A 22,761-nucleotide genomic window follows, 5' to 3' on the forward strand; every position below is an offset into this window, starting at 1 on the left:
TTTTAAGAAAAAGCTTTGTTGAAAATTCTTTCCTTAATAAAATGGTAGGATCCCTGCCTCTGCATCAGTTCATAAATCTTTGGATGAATTCTTTCTCCTATAGAGAATCGTCCTGCATCAGTTCCACTCCTTTTTATTGTTATGGAGTATGTATTGAGAAACATTATTCAAATAAATGGTTAGCTAGGAATAAAAGGAATGTTGTTAGTGGAAAGTCACTCAATTCTTTGAAATTCTTCCAAGCTATGGGCCAAAAATAACGTAGTAGCTATCTTCAGGACTTACTTTTAATAATCTTGCAGCTGACAGTTTGACTAAGTCTTCTTTCATTTTTGTTGAAAGCAAAATATTAAAAATGATCTGCTTTGTACGAAATCACTGAAAGGACCTGTACATTAGAATAATCTGCTTCTCTACATGAATTATATTTTCAGTTGTTCCTAGCATCCCGCCCCAAATTCAGGCCCCCAGTTACTTATATTGTGATGCTGGGTATCATATTACATTTAGGCATGGGTGTGTTTGTGACTTGTGGGAAGTAGATGGTGAAAGAGATGGCCTTGCCAGTAGGTTTGGTTTTGGCAGTTCTGTTTTAGGAAAGAATTTGTCTAGAGGCTGAAGATGTGGAAATAGTTTCACATAAAACCATCTCCACTCAGCTGTCTCTCAGAAAGGCCTCATGTATCTTATTTAATACCTAGAGGATTGGAGACCAAAACTGTATCTCTGTATCTAGAAAGTGAATGGTGGTCTGAGGTCTGCCATCGGTGGGCAGAGAATGGATGCAGGACTCAGGAAGGCTGTCCTGAGAGTCATGGATGTTCAGCTGATGGAGAAGAGGGTACCATTTTTCTAGTCTAAGTCAACCTGACATTCATCGCTAAATTTTAGCACCTGTGGCATACCTATACTTGGCCAAGAACATAAGTTCGATTGATATTGTTATCAGAGTTGTTACATATTTTGATAGAAATTTCAGAAGAAGGGACGCCTGGGTGGCTCAGTTGGTTAAGCAGCTGCCTTCGGCTCAGGTCGTGATCCCGGCGTCCTGGGATCGAGTCCCATATCGGGCTCCTTGCTCGTCAGGGAGCCTGCTTCTCCCTCTGCCTCTGCCTGCCATTCTGTCTGCCTGTGCTTGCGCTCTCTCTCTCTCTCTCTCTCTCTCTCTGACAAATCAATAAAATCTTTAAAAAAAAAAAAAGAAATTTCAGAAGAAATAAAGCTCTATAGATTATAGTTCTCTAAATTCATTTTCCCGTAGGACAATAAACAGGCAGCATTTGAATCATTTAAAATAACTTCATAGCCTGCAAAAACAAACCAAAATTGAAGATAAAATAATCTATGCATATTATAAGAGCAAATGTGTTTTCAGTTAGTCAAACATATTATACTAACATGACTCTTCTGATGAAATCTGGGAGAAATAAAAGTTTAAAAAGTGAATGCCAATGAAAATTTAGAAATCTTAAAACTTCCCTCAAGAAGGACTTGAAAAGATTAATTTAATTTTTCTTCCTAAGTGTGATAAGTACATTTAATATTCTACTTTAGATGGAGATTAGCATTAGAAGGACAAGGGTAATGAAAATGCCAACAAAAAAAAAAAAAGATAAAATCCAATTTTTACCCATACTTAAGTTTTTCTCTATTAAAAATGTAAGATGCCTCCAGAAACTGAATTAATTATTTAAAGTTGCAAAAGTTTAATATATGGTCCTTTAGGGTTACTATATATGCAAATACCTAATTACCAACGGATTCTCTACAGGTAGTTTTTGGGGATCCCCTTTTATCCATTACCATGTTCACGGTATTATGGAATAAGCTAATCGATTTCATTCTTAGATTTTTGTATATTTAGAATAACATGTAAACTATGTGATAATGTTTATACACAGCAAAACCCTTGGAACATTCACAAATTATATTTTTTAGTCATTTACAGAATTTAGGATAATGTGAGATGGATATATCCTTTAAAGATCAATAAAATTGTACTTAATATTTTAATTTCAGCTTTGACTAAAACTTAATTGGTGGTTTTATATAATTCTTTTCAAATTTGAGAATTAATGGTGGATGACATTCCTGGAATTTGCACTGTGAATTGAAATAACATGAATCTAATAGGAGTTTTCATAAGAAAATTGTATTGTGGGGCATATATCCCTAATAAGGGTTCAGTGGCTATCCTGGAAAGAAACTTAAGCCTCATATCCTAACCACCCACATGTGGTACTAAAGTTTTCCCGATGTTTATAAAATCACCAATGGAGCAATCAACCACATAAAAATTATGTTTGCTGATATATTATCATGATGTTCAATGAAGCACTATTTTAATTCTTCAGAATACCTTCCTTTTTACCAACACCTGTCAGGAAGGACAGCCACCTCAGGAAGGACAGCCATCTCAGGAAGGACAGCCATCTCAGGGCCATGGGAGGGCTTCTTTGGGGGAAAAAAATTATAGGAATGTTGGATGAAGTGTCTGGGAAAAACTTAATTTTTTCTTCCATTTCATCATTCTTATTAAATAATCACTATAAAGTAATATTGCTTATTTCCTTTTTTAAAAAAATTTTATTTCAGTATAGTTGACACTGAGGGTTACATTAGTTTCAGTTGTACACATAGCAATGCGACTTCTATTTATGTTACTCTATGATCATCGCAAGTGGAGACATCACCTGCCCGCCCCCCCATTAACTATATTCCTTATGCTGTGCCTTTTCTTCCCGTGACATCAGTTTGTTCTCTGTATTTATGGGTCTGATTCTGCTTTCTGTTTGTTTATTCATCTGTCTTTCTTTTTCTTTTTTTTTTTTTTTTAGATTCCACACGAGTGAAATCACATGGTATTTGTCTTTCTCTGACTTATTTGAGTTAGCATAATTCCCTCTAGATTCATCCATGTTGTCTCAAATGGCACAATCTCGTCCTTTTTTATGGCCACATGATATTGCTTATTTCTGTATCAAATATGCTGTAACTTACACATTAGTTTTCATCCTTCATAGTAAACCTCTTTTGAGACTGAAGAATTATTCAGATGGCCCTGGATTATTTGGGAGAACAACCTTTTAAACTGCCTTGACACAAGAAGAGTAGAAACTTTTTTTTTTTTTAATTTATTTTTTGGTATCACTCTTCTACAAATTCTCCCATAATTCATTTCATGGACTTTTGCTTTTGTTGGTATACTTTCCTCTCCCTCACCCATCCCCAGAACACTTGAGAATATCAGAAGCACCCAAAGGCACAATGTACCCTGTAATCCTGTAGACTCTTATGAAGTTGTCTTTATGTTTTACATAAGATAAAAAGAGCAAAACCATTAAATCAGTGAATAGTACAAGATCTGAATTCCCCATGTTTCTGATACTTCATTTTATGCTTCTCCTATTCTTCTGGGAGTTTCTCATGGTCAGCCTCCCACTGGCCTTTCTTAGGTGAAATCAGGCTCTTCACTAGCGCTGTATTTCTTGGCCAGTCGTTTGAACCCCTGGTATTTCTTGCCTGCTCTCTCCCTCAGCTGCGGACCTTGCTTCCTGGTAACTTTGAAATCCACTATTCATTTTCATTATAGCATATAGCACCTTGAGCAGTTTCAGCACATGGTGATGCTTATTAAATATTTATTGCATGAGCTTAAGAATGAATTCATTCATAGCCTTCCATTCCATTAATATTGAAAGAAGAGAGGGAGTAAAACCTTTTCTTGGGTACACTAGCTTCTTTCAGAGGATCTCTTCCAAACCAGTTTCCCCCATGTCCACAGAAATTTCCAGATTTAATACTCTCATCTTTGCTGATGACAGTCCGTGGCTCATTTGTCAGCCAACGGATTAAAGTGTGGCCAAACGAGTGTTCTAGAATTGCCCCTCAACTTCTCTTCCTTCTTAGGACTTTTTCTGAAAAGGTCCATGTTGGTGCTTTGCAGGGTGAAGTAAAGAATGGGAATTTCCCATGGAAATACTCTGGTGCTTTGAGCCACAGGGATTCTCATGCAGGGTTCATCAGGAATTAGAATAACGAACGTGAATCTCTGTTTGTGCCCACAATGATATTATCCATAAACTAGGTGACATCAGGGCTACTGGTAGGAAGACAGATCACTATTCATAGGGAGCTGTTGACTGATAGATGAGATTAACACAAATTTCATATCCATGTGTTATGCATCAAAAATTACCAAAACACAATATGGTGTTTGTCTATTTTCCTGTATCCATCAGACATATTTTAATATTATTCACCTCCCACCATATGCCAGCTCCTTATACTAGGCGTTTAAAGTTATACATGTTCATTAGAGAATGAGTGATTTTGGCTTTACATTCTTGAAAATGTCCCATCTCCTTACTTTCAGAGCAGAGTGTGTTTATTCTAGAGCAAAAACCTTATAAATACGTTAGTTCTACTATACAGAGGCTAGAATTCATAGCTTTTACCGAAGTGGATTCTCCCATCAATGACTCATATTTAAAGTCACTGCTAAGATGCTTCTTCTAAATGAAGTAATATGTAAGCTATAATTTCTAACCGAGGAAGACAACTATTCCCTGATGAGACACTAAGGGATCTTATTTTACATTCTGCCTTCACATTTGAAGATTTACATTTAGGTGAAGTTTAGAATGTCAAGCAGACTGCACAAATAAAAGGCAATATCGCCAAGACGTCAAGATGATAGAGCAAGGTAAAATTAAAATGGTGTTGTGTTTTGTTGGGTAAACACATCAGAAAGCCCTCTGAAATATGTATTTAACCAGTAGAAAGAGCTATTTTATTCTAATGGATGAAAAATATCCAGTCTGTGTGTATGTGTAAGTGTGTGTGTGTAATTTATTTAAATGCTATTTGGAACTATTCCAAAATGAATATTAACATTCATTTGCTAACTTCTGTGGCAGTTTTATTTATGTTTTGAAGAATATAATTAAATATAGGAATTGGATTTAAGTAACACTGAATTTGTGACATAATCTGATAAGCCCTAATGGGGCTGCCAAGAACTGACATAGACCTCAACTCACCTTACTTCCCATGTCCTGATTTTGTTTTTAAGTGTACACAGCATCCATGTTACTTAGACTTGGCTTTGGAAATTCTGCAGCTCAGGCTATTAGGTATGCAAATTAGGTCTGTTCCTTTTCTCCCAGACCCAACAAGTTCAATCATTTTATGGCTTGCAAATGCTTCATAAGCCTCTTGCTTTTCTAGTGGGGTTTCTCGCCAATAAGTAAATTACATTTTTAAAAATAGGCTGAATTTTTATCATGATGGCACTACAAACATTCGTCATCCATATAGGGAATATTTTTCCTTCAGGCTCTGATTTGCAATTCATGATTGCTTCCTGTCTCATCCTTGTTCACTCTCGATGGTACAAGATGGAGAGAAGATAGGTTTAGAGCATACACATTTTAAGTCACTTTCAGACTGAGCTGGATGGCCTAAAGGTTTTCTCTTTGTGTGCACAGTAATTCATTCCACCTAGCCACTGTTAAGTAACAGTTGAAATGATAGGTGACTTTCTCAAAAGAAAGTGTTAAAATATCATTAAGGTCATGCACATCGAACCAATTTTGGTATAATGTAATTTGAGCTTAACATTATTTAAATAATTTTTATATAACCACATGCCTAAATAAAGCCCTAGTTAGGTGATAAAGATAGTAATTCCTCTGTACAGCTTACAAGTCTGGTAGTAGAAAATTATTTGTTAAAGGCACTTCTATCTCTCTTTCAAACAACTTTACAGAGATGCCACTTACATACCATAAAGTTCACTGGTAAATATAAATGGTATTTAAAGTGTAAGTGTCAATGGCATTTAGTCTACTTACAGTGTTGGGCAACAATTTGTGTTTCTGTAATTGTAAAACATTTCTGGCACACAAAAAGTAAACTTATACCTATTAGCCCCAACTTGTGTTTCTTCCACTCCCTTACCCTAGCCCCTGACAACCACGAATGTGTCTATTCTGGATGTTTTGTAGATATATGAAATCACACAATACCTGGTCTTCTATATCTGGTTTCATGTTGTTTCAGAGTTCTTCAATGATGCAGCATCTCAGAATTTCATTCCTTCTAATTGCCGAATAATATTTCACTGAATGGATATACCACATTTTGTTTATCCACTCATCAACAGATGGAAATTTGGATTGATTCCAGGTTTTGGCTATAATGCTACTATAAGCATTGTACAAATTTTTGTATGGTGTATATTTTTATTTACCTTAAGTACATACCCAGGAGTAGAATTGATGAATCATAGGGTAGTTTTATTTCCACAGTTGCTGCCATTGTACATTCCCATCAGCTGTGTATGTAATGTCTCCACATTCACATCAATGATCTTAATTATCTGTCTTTTGTTTTGTCTCCATCCTAGTGGTGTGAATGATATCTCAATTTGATTTTTATTCTCTAGGGACTGACGATGTTGAGCATCTTTTTTTTTTTTTTTAAAGATTTTATTTATTTATTCGACAGAGAGAGATCACAATTAGGCAGAAAGAGAGAGAGAGGAGGAAGCAGGCTCCCCACCAAGGAGAGAGCCCCATGCGGGGCTCGATCCCAGAACCCTGGGATCATGACCTGAGCCGAAGACAGAGGCTTTAACCCTCTGAGCCACCCAGGTGCCCCGATGTTGAGCATCTTTTCATGAGATGCATCTCATACCTTCTTTGGAGAAATTACTATTCAAGTCTTTTGCCTATTTTATAATAGGGTTGTTTGTCTTTTTGTTGTTGGGTTTTAAGAGTTCTGAATATATTCCAAATATAAGACACTTATCAGATATATAATTCACAGACATTTTCTTCCATTTGTTAGGTTGTCATTCATTTTCTTGGCAATGTCCTTTAACACACAAAAGCTATTAGTTTTAATGAAGCCCAATTGATTTTTTTTCCCTTTTGGAGTCAAGAATCCATTGCCAAATCCATGGTCATTAATATTTACCCTATATAGTTTTTTTTTTCCAAAGAGTTTTATTGATTTTGCTCATATTTAGGTTATTTATCCATTTTGAGAAATTTTGGTACATGGTCTGAGTTCAGATCCAGTTTCATCATTTTTCATGAGGATATCCTGTTGTTCCAATATAATTTGTTGAAGCTACTATTCTTCCCCAATAAATGATCTTCACACCCTTGTAAAAATCAATTGGCCATAAATGTATATGTTTATTTCTGGTCTTTCAACTCTACTTTAGTGACTTAAATGTCTATCCTCATTCCAATACCATAGCATTGATGATGATGGTGGTGATGATGACGGTGATGATGATGATGATGATGATGATACTTGCGAGAAAACACATATTTACCTTCTTAACAAATTGTTAAATGCTCAGTACATATTGTTAACTATATGCATATAGTTGTACAGATCTCTAGAACTTTTTCATCTTGCATGACTGAAACTATATCCTTTGAATAGAAATTTCCCACTTCCCTCTCCCTCACAGCCCCAGCCATCACCATTTTGCTTTCTTTGCTGAGTTTGACTATTTTAGATACCTCATGTAAGTAGAATAACATAGTATTTGTCCTTCTGTGACTGGCTTATTTCACTTAGTATAATGTTTTCAAGGTTTATCCATGTTGTTGCGTATTGTAGGATTTCCTCCCTTTTTAAGGGTGAATAATATTCCATCATATGTACAGACCTCATTTTCTTTAGACATTCATCAATTAATGAACATTTAGAAAGTTTCTACCTTTTGGTTATTGTGAATAATGCTGCAAGGAACAGGAGAGTACAAATATCTCTTCCAGAACCTGTTTCCAGCTTTTTTTGAAGAAATACCTGGAAGTGAGATTGATGGATAGTACCACTGAGTTTTGATAAATACTTTAGCTTTGTAACAAGTTGTAGTACATTTTGAAATCAGGAAATGGGATTTCTCCAAATTTGTTCCTTTTTTTCAAAATTGTTGTGACAATTTGGTCCCTTGTGATTCCATATGAATTTGAGGATTGTCTTTTACATTTCTTCAAGGAAAACTGTTAGAATTGTGATAAAGTTTGCGATGACTCTATAAGTTACTTTGAGTAGTATCACTATCTTAACAATATTGGGTCTTTCAGCACATGAATGCAGGGTATCTTTCCATTGATTTAGGCCTTCTTTAATTTCTTTCAATGGTGCTTAATAGTTTTCAGTGTAAAATTCACTTTTTTGGTTAAATTTATTCCTGAGTATTTTATTCTTTTAGATACTATTATAAATTCTTAATTTCCAATTTCCTTTTTTAATTTGTTTATTGCTAGTGTTAGAAACTCATTGGATGTTTGTGTTTTGATCTTATACCCTGCAACTTTGCTTAATTTATTTACTAACTCCAATAAGGGGTGTGTGTGTGTGTGTGTGTGTGTGCGCGCGCTTTGGGATTTTCTATATGTAGGATCATGTTATCTGTGAATATAGTTTTAATTCTTCCTTTTCAAATTGACAACTTTTATTTCCTTAACTTGCCCAATGACTGCAGCTAGAATTTTCAGTACTATCTTGAACAAGAGTGGTGAAAACAGGCCGTCTTGTCTTGCTCCTGATCTTAGAGGGAAATATTTCAGTCTTTCACCATTGAGTATGACATCAGCTGTGGGTTTCTCATAAATGCTCTTTATCATGTTTAGAAAGCCCCCTTCTAGTTCGAGTTTTCTATATGTATATTTTTACTTGTATGTTTCTAGTTTTCCATATGTGTATTTCCATATGTATTTATTATGAAGGTGGTTTTTTCTGCATCAACTGAGATTATCATATGGGTTTCCCCTCTCCCCTTTTTTTAATAAATGCAATTAATTATACCAATCGATTTTTCTTATGTAAACTCCACCCCCACCTTGCATTACTGGGATAAATTCTACTTGGTCATGTTGTATAAATTTTTTAATATACTGTTGATTTCAGTCTCCTAGGATTTTGTTGAGGAGTTTTTCATCTACATTTATAAAGGGGTATCTGTCTATAGTTTTCTTTTCCTACTATATATTTGTCTGGTTTTGGTATCAAGTAATACTGGTCTTTTACAATGAATTAGGAAATATTCTTCATTTTCCATTTTTTGGAAGAGTAAGGAAGGACTTTTGTTATATTTTTCTTTAAATGTTTGGTAGAATTCACCAGTAAAGCCATCTGATCCAGGGTTTTTCTTTGTTGGAAGACTTTTGATTACCAATCCAATCTCTTTACTTATTATAGATCTAGTCATATTTCCTAACTGTCTACAATTCAGTCTTGGTAGATTATGTTTCTTGTAATTTATCTATTTGCTATCTCATTTGTTGGTGTGTGTGTTGTTTTCCTTGGCCACCATAACTTACTACCAGTGATTTAAAACCAGAGAAATTCATTCCCTCACAGTTCAGTAGGCCAGAAGTCTTGTTGAAGACTTGTTGAAGTCTTATTGAAGACAGAAGTATTGGCAGGATTGATTCTTTCTAGGGGGTCAAAGGGTAAAATGATCCCACACCTCTCTCCTCACTTCTGGAGAAGAAAGATCTGAAATCAGTACCCTAACTTTATACCTTAAGTAACTAAAAATAGAAGACCAAACTAAAGCCAAAGTTTTTTCTCCACTCCACTGTAATCTTCATTATTTCCTTTCTTTTGCTAATTTTGGCTTTGGTTTGCTCTTCTTTTTTAATTCCTTCATGTATAACATTAGGTTATTGATTTGAGATATTTTCTTTTAATGTAGGCATTTATGGCTGAAAGTTTTTATATGTTGTGTTTTCACTTTAAGTCATCTTAATATTTTCTAATTTCCCTAGTGATTTCTCTTTTAACCTGTTGATTATATAAAACTTTGTGGTTTAATTTGTGAATTTTCTCATTTTCCTTCTGATACCAATTTCCAGCTTCATTCTATTGTAGTCAGAGAACAGACTTCATATGATTGCGATTTTTACAAATATCTTGAGGCTTAATATGTCACAGTACCTTTTTACTGAAATTTAGCAGTCTCTATTAAGCAGTCTCCTGGCTGCTGTAAGGTTTTTTAGTTGTTGTTGTTGTTTTTTGGCTTCTTTGTTTGCTTGTTTTTAATTTAAATTTCAAAGTTCTGAGTAAGCTGTATCTTCCATTTTTTTGCAAGATTAATCGTTGCTTCAATGGAAGGACTGATTCTCAGCATTCCCTACTCCACCATTTCTGTGATGTCATCCATCTTCTGTAATTATCTTACAGATAGCTGGTACATGGCTTTCTTTAGAAGCCTTCCCTGACAACTCCAACTTCTCAGTTCTAAACTAAATGCCCTTTTATGGATTCCCTTTCCAGTCATTTCCCTGAAACACATAACTTTTTTCCTGAAGTGATCTGGAAATGAATGTATTCTGAGAATCCTGACACTGGTATGAGATCTCTTTATTCAGCCCCCAAAATGCTGGATAAATGAAAATTGCATGACTGAACAAAGAAGGAACAAATTGAGGTTCTCATGAACTTCCTACGAAGCCTTTTTATAGGTTATAGGTTGTTAAAAAAATTAAAATTACTCAACATGAAACTACTTAGAATTTAATGTAATCATTCTCAAGGACCTCAGAAGACACTTCAATTTCATGATATATTAAAAGGATGAGTGGAAACATCATTTCTTTTTTTTTTTTTTTAAAGACTTTATTTATTTATTTGACAGACAGAGATCACAAGTAGGCAGAGAGGCAGTCAGAGAAAGAGGAAGGGAAGCAGGCTCCCCACTGAGCAGAGAGCCTGACGCGGGGCTCCATCCCAGGACCCTGGGATCATGACCCAAGCCGAAGGCAGAGGCTTAACCCACTGAGCCACCCAGGTGCCCCCATCTCATCATTTCTTACAACCGTAGGTTAGCAACTGGAGAATGGCATGGACTCTTGCTTTAAAATACATTTGTAATATATTCTGGTTAAATAATTTACTTATATTAACTTGTTTGTCTTATGGGAGCAGAAGTCAAATAGGTTTATTTGATTATATATATATATATATATATATATTCATTGAGTATAAATTTAGATTTGTAACTTTCACATGTTTTCTTGTTTTCTAAAAATATTTTAAGTGACAGAGTTATTTTAAATTAACTACTACTAGAAATTGCTAACATGAGCATCAACGCATAAATGTTGGTCCCGTGACAAAAAAGTCTTAACATGTATTAAAGACCTGAAATGAATTGCTATCATATGGGTAGGGATGTGCTATTCCACAAACCACATTTAGAAAATTTAAGAATTACTTGCTATAACATCCTGATACAGGTGAGAAGCTAAGTAGAAGGTCTTAGTTCTCTCTCCCAGTACAACTTTACAAAAGGGTTCCTTTTGTATTTCCTGTCATGTTTCAGTGTATCTTGGTTTAACCTTTTAAAAATAAACACAAACAACAGAAAAGCACAAGATTGCAAACTAAGAGCTCAATTATTTTTACGTCATTTTATTTATTTTTCTGTTATTTTACAAGAAAACTTAGTTATAAATTGTATGATTACAAAAACTGTTCAACTATACAATGATTATTGATGTCCTTATATACAAACAGCTTCAAAAGAAGTTAACAGAAGGACTCAACCCAAGATGCAAGGAATTGACCCATCAATTGCACTCTTGAGCATTATTCCAGAGAAACAGAAACTTACATTCATGCTAACATCTATGTATTAATGTTCACAGAAATTTTATTTCTAATAGCCAACTACTGGAATAACCCTGGTATCCTTCAGTGAATGAAGAGTTGAACAAATACTGTTATATCCAAACAAAGGAATATTACTCAACAATAAAAAGGAATGAGGAACAATTTAGATGGACCTCAAAGGCATTATGGTCAGTTAAAAAAAAAAAGTTTAAAAGAAGACAACTATGTGATTCCATTTATATGACATTTTTGAAATGACATAATTGTAGAGATGGAAAATGGATTATTGCCAGGTGTCAGGAACCAGGGGTAGTGTGGAAGTAGCACCAAGGAGTTCTTTGTGGTGATGAAAGGTTCTTTAGGTTGATTGTGATATCATGACACAAATCTGTATATGGAATAAAATTGCACAGATGTGTATACACATATGCACACACACAAACGAATGTCAGTTGAAAAAATGAAAACTGAATAAGGGCTTTGGACTAGTTCATGGTAACATACCCAGGTCGGTTTCCTTGTTTTGATATTGTACTATGGCTATTACAAAAATATTTGTTTGTTTGTTTATTTATTTATTTATTTTAAAGAGAAAGAGCTTTAGAATGGGGAGGGGCAGAGAGAGAGGAAAAGAGAGAATCTCAAGCAGACTCCATGATGAATGTGGAGCCCAATGCAGGTCTCCATCCCACGACCCTGAGGTCACAGACCTGAGCTGAAATCTAGGGTCAGATGCTTAATCCAGTGAGCCACTCAGTTGAAATGTCACTATCAAGTGGCATTGGTGAGGGAAGGGTACCCAGGACTCTGCTGTTTTTGCAGTGTCTTGTGTGTCTATATTGATTTCAAAATAAAAAGATACTATTTTAAAAATTGTACCATTATAAAGCACTATAAAATTTTTTTTAAAGATTTTATTTATTTGACAGAGATCACAAGTAGACAGAGAGGCAGGCAGAGAGAGGGGAGGAAGCAGGCTCCCTGCTGAGCAGAGAGCCTGATGCGGGGCTCGAACCCAGGACCCTGGGATCATGACTTGAGCCAAAAGCAGAGGCTTTAATCCACTGAGCCACCCAGGTTTCCCAACACTATAAAATATTTTAAAATAGAAACACCCCTCACACAACTGGCACTGAAAGCAACCTTCTTTTCAGAGGCTTACTTTTAAAAGTCTTCAGTTTGAAGTGATGATTTTTTTTAATTTTAATTCACACATGCAGTTATGTCAATTCAACAAATATGCGCTTGTGAACATGAAAGCTTAAACTTTGATCCTCCACACTCCATTTTCTTCTTCTTCAAATGCCCTTTGTTTGACCATAAGGGATGTCATTTCCAAAGGTACTGAAAGAGTCACATTTATTTTGAACAACATTGTTCTTTTGGGTTATTAAGGCTGTTCAATTTTCTCTGTTGGTTGCAACCCTGAGTTGGAAACTCTTCTAAAATGTCAGACTGAGAAAACTGTACTGGGTCCAATACAATTTAAAACAAAACAAAACAAAAAAGCTTTGGAATTAATGCAATCAATGATTACCTTTGAAAACAAACTTTAAAAGTAACAACTGAATGCTAAGATGTATACAACTATCTGTCTTTTCTTCTTAGAATATCAATATGGCCAAGAAGTTGAGAAACACAATAGAGAGTTCAATTCAAAAGCACTTACTGAGCACCCGAATCATAATCACAGTGCCTGCATGTTTTGCAGAGCAGCTCAGGTTATAATGATGACGGAGTCCACACTGCCTAAGAGATCCCTAGTGTGGACAAATGCTCCCAGTTTACACTGGCATACTGGGGGAGAAGATGCAAAGCGCTGTGTAATACCAACAGCCAGAAAACCAAAAATCCAGCAGAGTTGAAGGAGGCAATTCCTTAGCCAGCTCGCCTGAAAATAGGGTTGGACTCCAGGAGAAAGGCATCAGGGTCAGGACAGAAGGCACATGGCTATGGAAAATAAAATCCTACAGACACACATTTATAGGACGGCCACCATATCACATAAGTAAAATGCACAAGAATCTGAAATTCCACCTAAATCCTATGTGGAGAATACAGATTTGTTTTCTCTATTTTCTGTGAATATCTTGGGATCCAAGGGGATGAAAGAAAGTTTAAGATAATATTGGTGTGGATAAAATTTGGTGTTTTCACACAATAGCTCATCTAGGGAAGATGATATTGTGACACAAATGTGTGCTCAAGTTAAAAGTCACCAGACCCTTCAATTTTGTTCTCATGGGTTTGTTTGTTTCATTCTTTCATTGGAAGATAAGTTGTAAAATTAATAGATCCTAAGCCATTCTCTAAATATCATTAAGGCCAATTATATTTCACTGTACTTTTTGATTTGGAGTACTTAATTTGCTCCTTGGGGAGCCTGCTTCTCCCTCTGCCTCTCTCTCTCTCTCTCTCTCTGTTAAGAATAAATAAATAGGGGTGCCTGGGTGGCTCAGTGGGTTAAGCCTCTGCCTTCAGCTCAGGTCATGATCCCAGGGTTCTGGATCGAGCCCCACATTGGGCTCTCTGCTCAGCATGGATCCTGCTTCCCCCTCTCTCTCTGCCTGCCTCTCTGCCTACTTGTGATCTGTCAAAGAAATAAAATAAATAAATAAAACTTTAAAAAAAGAATAAATAAATAAAATCTTAAAAAAAAACCCTCAAAGGTGAAGCAAGACAAATACCATATGATTTCACTCATAAGTGGAATCTGAAAAAAACAAAACAAGGAAACAAGCAAACAAAAAGCAGAATCAGACCTCTAAATACAGAGAACAAACTGATGGTTGCCAGAAGGAAGAGGGTGAGGGGCAAAGCAGGTGAAGGGGAACGGGAGAAAAAGGCTTCCAGTTGTGGAATGAATAACCCACCGGAAGGTACTGCATAGGAAATACAGTCAGTATTATTAGAATAGTGTTGTATGGGGACAGATGGTAGCTACATTAAGGTAAGCACAGCATAAAGTATAGAGACATTGAATCTCTATGTTGTACACTTGAAACTAATGTAAATTGCGTGTCACCTACACTCAAGTTAAAAAGCTAAAAACAAATTCACATGAGGTTTCTAGGTAAAGGATAAAACGACAGAGATTGGCTCTAGTAGTGGCAAGTACCTCCTTACACAGAACTACCTTTTATTGTCTCACCTTTACTTGGACATTATGCTTTGTCAGTATCCATGTGTTCTTGACATGGAAAGCCCACCTGTGGGCCCAGGTCTGTCTGATAAAACTGTAACTCTCCAACAGATACAAAAGATACAAGTTAGGCTTTTTCTTGGATCTAGAACACAAGATCAGCAACAGATGGTTACTTAACTAAGATACCAAAATTATGGGAACCGACCAGATAAATACGGTATTAATTTTGTGTCTAGTCATAAAAGAGCTTTCTGTATCTTCTTCTGTCATTGGTTCATGCTGTTTTAGATAATTTTTCCTCTGGAAAGTCAAATGAGAAGTCAAATTGAAGTCAAATTAGAATTTTCAATGAGGGATGCTTGGGTGGCTCAGTGGGTTAAGCCTCTGCTTTTGGCTCAGGTCATGATCTCAGGGTCCGGGGATCGAGTCCTGCATCGGGCTCTCTGCTCAGCAGGGAGCCTGCTTCCCTTCCTCTCTCTCTGCCTGCCTCTTTGCCAACTTGTGATCTCTGTCTGTCAAATAAATAAATAAAATCTTAAAAAAAAAAAATTTCAATGAGTCCAAAAAAGATTTTATTTGCCTAGAATTGATTAACTTAGAAGTCCCCCAGCTTTTCTTATTCAAGGCAAATGCCATTTCATTGCTGGCTGAAGCTCCTGTGAAGTACTGCGAAGATTTCTTCCTACAATCAACCCTGGGTCCATTTTCCACAAAGTTCCCAGAAGCGCAAAGCTTCAAATGCCTGAAGACATTGCCTGGGCCGTTCCTATGGCTTCTAAGCAGGCCTGGGTCTTAGAAATGCCAGACGAGTTGATATCGATCCTTTTTTAAAAAGTTAGGTACAAAGGAAGTAGATCTGCCAGCCTCCTTTAGAAACAGGGTCAAATAACCAGTTGGAAAATTTTCCAAAGGTGTCACATTAAACTTTAATCATACCTACATTTTTATGGAGCTTTTAACTTTGCAAATTGCTTTCACATGCATTACCTCATTTCACGTTCTGTTGCAATGAAACAGCGTCCAGGTTTCAGGGCTGTATTGCAATGACACAGATATCAAAATGTGGATGGGGACACTTCACGAACACTGATCATTACCACGTCGACCTGCCTGGCTTGGAGATCGGGTATGACAAAGGGTTAAGATCCTAGTAGTTGCTGGCGTTTCTCGGAGCCATTTCTCCTTTTTTTGCTTTTTCAAGGAGAAAATGAGTTCCATCTTCTCTTTGTCTCCCTCCCGCACTTCTTAGTTCTGATTTTCTGATTTTCTTTCTTTTTTTTTTTTTTTTTTTTTCTCAATCAATCGGCAGGTCAGCCCGACCCCGGGGTGCATCCGAGCCCTCATGAAGATGCTCTACTGCCCGTACTGCCGAGGTCTTCCCACCGTGAGACCTTGCAAGAACTACTGCCTCAACGTCATGAAGGGCTGCCTGGCCAATCAGGCTGATCTGGACACCGAATGGAATCTGTTCATAGGTAAGGGGCGTTCCCGCGGAGCTGTGACGTCATGACGCCGACGTAGATCTCCGACGGGGTGGTGGGCCTGATGCGCGGCTCCGACGTCGCGATGACGTAGAGAGACCAAGTGAATTCAATACAGAACCAGGAAGGAGCTTTTAGCAAGTTTTAAACAGGATTTTGCATTTGTTCTTCCTTTTCTAAATCCAAAAAATAAGACGCAGAAGAAGAAACCATGGTATGTTGCGAACGAGGGTCCTGTATTGAATTCGCTGATCTCTCTGGCAAAGGGAAAGATATCTTTGTTGAATTTCTGGGAGCTTTCCTGTGGAAATGGACAAGTTAGGGGAAGGAAAAAAAAAATCTCATTAAAAACAAATCCACAGCACTGGCTCTTATTTGCATTACCGCATCGTAGTCACAGATTAGTAAACAACTCCTTCCTTAAACGTCCATGATAAAACGAGCTCAAATAGTTCTGCTAAAATATGCAAATTTCCCTCCCCATTCTGTGGAGAAGAATGCTTCTGGCTCACTGGCTCCAAAGAGCCTTGCCTTCTTCGGAAGGTAGGAGGAGAGAGGCTGGGGAAGATGCAGGCAAGGTCTTGGGTTGCAGAAATCGCTCAGGGAGTCGCTCTGTCAAAAGATATTTCCCAAATTGCTATCCAAGGATAAAAGGACACATTTTACAGGCAGGCTTCTCCCCGGAAAACACAGAGGCCTTGAAAAAGTAAATGTGTTTTCTCCCCCCTCTGTCAAATGGCCTTCAAATAAAGTATTTCAATTGCATTGACTCGCAATTGCGCGGTGACAGGTGGAGTGGCGCTCATCGCGACATCTGTCGGCGGCATCATTTATGCAACCCTCGAAACCAGAAGGCACGCCTAACGCCTTCTGACATCTAAGAGTCGGGTAGGAGGGGGGGAAAGATCTAAGACGTGTTGGAGTGGAGTGAAACCTAAGCCCCCTGTATGAAGATGTGCTTAGGTTACAAGTCTTCGCCTTTGGCTGTGTCACCCACGGGCTAACGTGCTATTATGTTTAGGAACGCCAAAGAAAATGGTTTTGAAGTTTTAAAAAAAGATTTGAGAGTGGGTAGATTCAAATGGAACTCATCTTAACAAAATCCCAGAAATCATTTCAGGGAGAATAAATTGAAATGCTGTTCTCCACTCCCTGTAGTGGGAGTATAAAATCTGTTTGCATGATCTTGGGTTACTTTATTTGAAAAATGAGGAAGTGTTTTAAAAAGTTAATCATTAAGGTACCCTTCTAACTCAAACATGATACGATTCTTTGCTAAGATTTTGGATGGGAGTATGAATTAAAATATAAGAATAACTTGATCTTCTAGAATATATATTTAGATTAATTTTGGCAAAGACACTCCAACCAAATAATGCTAATCAAAAAGTACTCTCTCATCAAGAAATCTAAAAACATTTGCATATTTTAAAAACAGATTAAACCTTGTAGCATCCCACTTTGAGTCATACAGATTATTCATACTTTTCAGTTGAAACTACCTGAATTTATAGCACAGTTAAATTGTCTTTGCTTAGCCTGCACCTTATTGATGAAAGTGAGTGTGTGGATTTTGTTACTTAGAGCAGGACATGATTAAGAATGAGATTATAGGCTTTTAATTCATAAGAGCAACAGTGACTTCCTTTTGGCTTTTTTTCCTCAGTGCTGGTTGGCTGTTTTAACATAAAACAAATCTTTATACTTTCATTCAACTGGGTTTCCTGGTTGCCAGTTAGATGTGGAATTGAATGTCTGGAAAGCCATTTGATTTAAAAACTAAAATTTGAACCCACTGTGCATCGGTTGTACTTTAATGAAAAGGGAACCTGGTGGTTAGCCCTCCATTAGTATATCTCATACCCTACCTCATGGTTTTTTATTAGTCTTAGATATCAGTGAGAAAAATCCTTCTTCTTTCTTTCTTTCTTCTGGTTCTGCTATGGCACTGAGAATTGACCACCAACACAGACTTTTGGAGCAAAATATGTTCTTGCTAATACTTGTCACGACGTGAAGTGTTCATTCACAAGTTGATTATATCAATCAGTCAAATGTGCCAACTCTGTTTTCCACACATAGGCATCTAAGATGACAGTGTTTCAGGGGGGTCATGAATGCGGCAGAGAAGACCAGGGAGCAAGTCAGTAACCCAACAGTAGATATATCGAAAGCCCATTCTCTGGTTGGCATCTGTATGTATCTTTCTCTGTTGGCATCTTGAGCTTCTACCATCTTTTCATCAATCCCCTTTCCTCCTGTTGCTGTGAGTCGAATGCACCATTTCTGTCCCCTACATTCATGCCCCAGCTTATACATTTTTATAGTGTTCTATTTTTAAATTATGTGCTCATCGAAAAGGTTAATAGCACCATGCAATGTAGTCAATAAAAGCAAGAACTGAACTGGTGGCACATTTTCATAATCTTTACCCTGACACAAATTAATTGCAAATGAGTTGTGATTGGTTTGAATTCATTTGTTGTTGGATTTGTCAAAAGAAAGGCAATTCACAGACAAAGTGAAAGGTCTTAAGTGTTCAGCTAAAAACCCTAATGGCATTCCATTCACTTCTCAAGTTCTGTAGTTTGTCAATTATCATTTCTTTGTAGTCTTAGAAAAAATCAGGAGTCTTCTCGGGAGGCATTTCCGTAGTTTTCCTTGAGGACGTTTAATTCTGTGCCCCTGCCCAGAGTGGGTGTTCAAAAGATTTTTTATCAACTAACTATTGTAGGAAAAAGAGCTTTAGATAAAGGGCTTTTGGGTTTTTTTTTTTAAGTTGCAACAACTTTGAAGAAGATGCTTCTAGACCCATTTTAGAGAACATGAAAGTCAGTTCACTCAGTTCATCTCTCCCAGAACTGTTGGCTGTTTTCTAGAAGCAGGTGGGATTCCCCAGGACGGTGTCCAGCCCAGCCACAACCTGGGACACCTAAGTGGATGGGGGTGCTAGGCCACTCCCCCGAGCTGGGCAGGACCCCAGAGACCCAAGTGCGGGGTGCAGTCTTCTCTCACTACCAGGCAGGATGCCAGAAGAGAACAATGTAATTTGAGGCATTGAGAGGCACAGCTTGGGCGCTACCCCAGGTGTTGCTGTCCATTCATACTCCGCGGATTCCAGCCTAGCCTTTGAATGTTGCCTGAATGCAAAAGCATTTTCCCAGAAAATGTTTATGTAAATTAAAATTTCCTAAAAGGAAACCGTTTGTGGGCAGAACTTGTTTTCGGTCCTATCCTGTGGTTATTTTGAGTGTTTGGCATTGATATCAACACTCCACAGATAAGAGCTGTTCTGTTTGACAAGGGGCCAGGGGGCAGATTACACCCAGCTCAGAAGCACAGAAGTTAAGGCCCAAATTACATTTACATAGTGGCAATAAGTCTTGCGTCTACTTTAAAATCTAGGAGGTGGGGGGCAGCCCCTTCTAAACATCTGGTAGTTTCTAAGACTTTATAGAATGTGAGAATTGGAGAGAGGAAGAAAAGGATGTGGGGAGGGAGATGCTGATGAGACCAAAGGCAGGCATTCTGTTTGTTCTGTAATACTTTTTTTGTTTTTTTATCACTAAAGTATTGGCGGATGCTTACTAATGCAAATATAAGACTAGCATCGCGACCGTTCCATAAAAGTGAGACCTGAATATGTGTCTGGACATCGCAGCCTAATATTTCAGGCTATCCCAAGACTCTAATGATCCTAACCTATTAATTCAATTCACTAGGGTTAAAAAAAAAAAATTCCCCTAGTGTAAAAAATGTATGTGTCTAGCTTCTTATTCAGTTGAGTACATTTTTTACCCGAGGGGAACTTAATGCAGGATAATGAGTTATAGTCAACTGTGATAAAGTGTTAGGAGAATAGAAGCACAGATGCTAAGTATCTATGGAGCTGGGGGACTTAATCTAGATCAGAGTGTCAGGGAAGCCCTACCTTGGGAGATCTAGAACAGTAATAAGACTGTATTGAATTAACATTGTCAGACATAATTGCTGTTGGGCAGCCATGACATATAGTATTGCTGGAACACCTTAGAGGTCCCAAAGAGTCACACGTTCCCTGTGACAATTTCAGTGGATCTAGTGTGAACTGTCAGTGATTCGTAGATACTCATTTGATTTGGGTTTTGTTTTGTTTTTAACGTTTTATGAATGAGTCTCACCACTACCACTGTCGCTGACTTGAATTGAGAAAATTTAGAGAATTTGTGTTCCTTTTCCTCAAGAAAAGGTTCGGTTCCCTGATCGATAGCTGTGCTTCAATAGAAAAAGAAGAAGGAGAAGGAGAAAAGGAAGGAAGGAGAGAAGGGGAAGGAAGGAGAGGAAAAGAAAAGCCAGCAAAGCAGCTGTCCATACAAGCTGTCCATGCAGCAAAGCAGCTTGTCCATACAAGTCAGTGGTATCAAACTTTCTGGGCTTCCTCCTTTCAAACTAGCCACTTGTTAAGTCTAAGATAGCCCTAAGACAGAAAACTGGCACAAGAGCCCCAAACATGAAGTCTTGGGTAGGCACTATACCTGTGCCTGGCCCAGAGGCCCTGCTCTGAGTACCCTCCATTCATCTCCTGAGATTCAGGAAGACAACATGTGTTTACTGAGTGCCTGGTGTGGGCCTTGTTCTGGTTTCAGCATGAGGCTAGAGCAGGACGAGGTCCTGCCTGCTGAGAAGAGAGCTCCCCGTACGTTCTCTGATGGAATCAGTGACGCTAGACAGAGAAATGGAAGGCAATGTCGTACAAGGCTGCTTTATTTCCCTTTGTAGGTCTCCTCTTTTAATGGAAGTATGACTAATTCAGTAATTTAAAAAACACATATCTCTGTTGTTAATGGACTCGTGAGTGCAGGGATGGCAGAAACAAATCAGATAATGAACCTGGTTCCTTCATTGTGACAACTGCTATCAAGTTGTAAATTAGAGCCAGATGCCAGGAAGCTGTGGTAGGTCAGTCAAATGACTAGTCCTGTGTGATAAATGGCCAATTCTGGGCACATACTACTTTCTTAGGACCTGAAAGAGTTTTTTGTCCTCAAGGTATTTAATATATTCACAACTTTGTATTTGCGTGTGTTGCTAGATAAACATTTAGTGTTCCTAGTAAATAAACTTGAGTTCTCTTTTTATAAACTACCCAGTCCTGTGTGATGTTACATTTCAGGAGGATATAGAATAAACACAAAGAACTATTTCAAACATTTGTATAAGATGCTCCTCTTTCAAAGATTCTGTAGCATGAAATTCTATAATATAAATCTGGTAAGTTTTTTTCCTGACAAAGAATTCGATAGTAAATATGATATGACTCTAGCTGATAGATCCCAAAATGCCATGTTTTAAAAACCTCTAGACCCAAAACATAGAAAATCATTTCCTTTCAGCTGAAGAAAAAGGAAAATTTAAGAATTATATTTAGCAGCAAGCTTCAAGGCTTCTTGGTCTCTGCCTTATATCAGACAAGAGCCTTTTCATTAATATGGTTTAGAAACACAACTCTTAAATTGAGGAACAAAAGCCAAAGCAATTATTTTAGAATCTGATCTCATCGTTAGCTACAGAACTTGCTTTTGCCCTTGTGCATTCCTAAAAGCACCAAGAGAGATTAAAAAAAAAAAAAAGTTATTTTCTATCAGTTGAAATCTAACCCCGCCCCACTCCCTGTCTTCCTTTTATACTCATTGATTCAGTATTTCTCTTTTCTCATGGACATTTATCATATGCTGTGTTCTCTCTGTAATGCTAGCAGAATGCACAAGCAGTACTAACTACTCAGTGAGCAGGAAAAAAGTAAAGAAAGCAAGAAAGAAAACAGTTGGCTGGTACCCAGCAGTCTTTCAAGAGCTACATTTGCTATCAATTTTCTAAGTTTAGAGAACGGGTTACTTCTGAACTCTGCATATGTGAAAGTATTTTTATGTGGTGCCATCGGGTTAATGCCTGAAGGATGGTATAATGTCAGAGGCTGTTCGGCAAACACAGAAACAGGCGTTTCCTCACCTCTGAACACTTACTAATGTTCATCTTGAGGCAACAACTGAAGGGATTCGTGGGACTGAGATTTCTGGTCTGCATCAGGCAGATTTTCCCATGGATCAAAGCAGGCAAAACACATCAATTTTAAAAGTATTTGGTGCAATAGACAAGTAGTCATTCAAAGGTACATGTGAATTTCTTTTGCCCCCAGTGCCAAGTCTTGTACGAACATCTATTCCGGTTCCCACACATTCAATAATTACTGATGACTGCAAGTATGAAATTCGGAACTAGACTTTCAGGTTGGAATCCATGGTGCTATCAATGATCACACCAACCAATAGCCTGTAACAAGGCATAGGATACAAGATATTCCATTTATAATAGGAAGTTCACTGAAATTCTTCTTATGCCTTATTAAGCACTCTATTTTCTATGAGAACCAGCAACAGAAGGGTTTAGTTTACCAGGAGAAAGCAGACCATATCACAAATGATGAGAATTGCCTTTGTGCCAAGGATTTTT

At 37.4% G+C, this 22,761-nt stretch overlaps 1 protein-coding gene across 2 annotated transcripts in view; it reads left to right on the forward strand.

The window, feature by feature from the left end:
- GPC6 (glypican 6) overlaps nucleotides 1-22,761 on the forward strand; it is a 1,099,176-nt gene that overhangs the window by 741,108 nt on the left and 335,307 nt on the right. For both annotated transcript variants that reach the window (XM_059378364.1, XM_059378365.1), the window contains exon 4: nucleotides 16,101-16,266. In XM_059378364.1, the coding sequence (XP_059234347.1) occupies nucleotides 16,101-16,266 (166 nt within the window). The remainder of the gene's footprint in view (nucleotides 1-16,100; nucleotides 16,267-22,761) is intronic.

The sequence above is a fragment of the Mustela nigripes genome, chromosome 15, assembly GCF_022355385.1.
Source record: "Mustela nigripes isolate SB6536 chromosome 15, MUSNIG.SB6536, whole genome shotgun sequence".
Lineage (NCBI taxonomy): Eukaryota > Metazoa > Chordata > Mammalia > Carnivora > Mustelidae > Mustela > Mustela nigripes.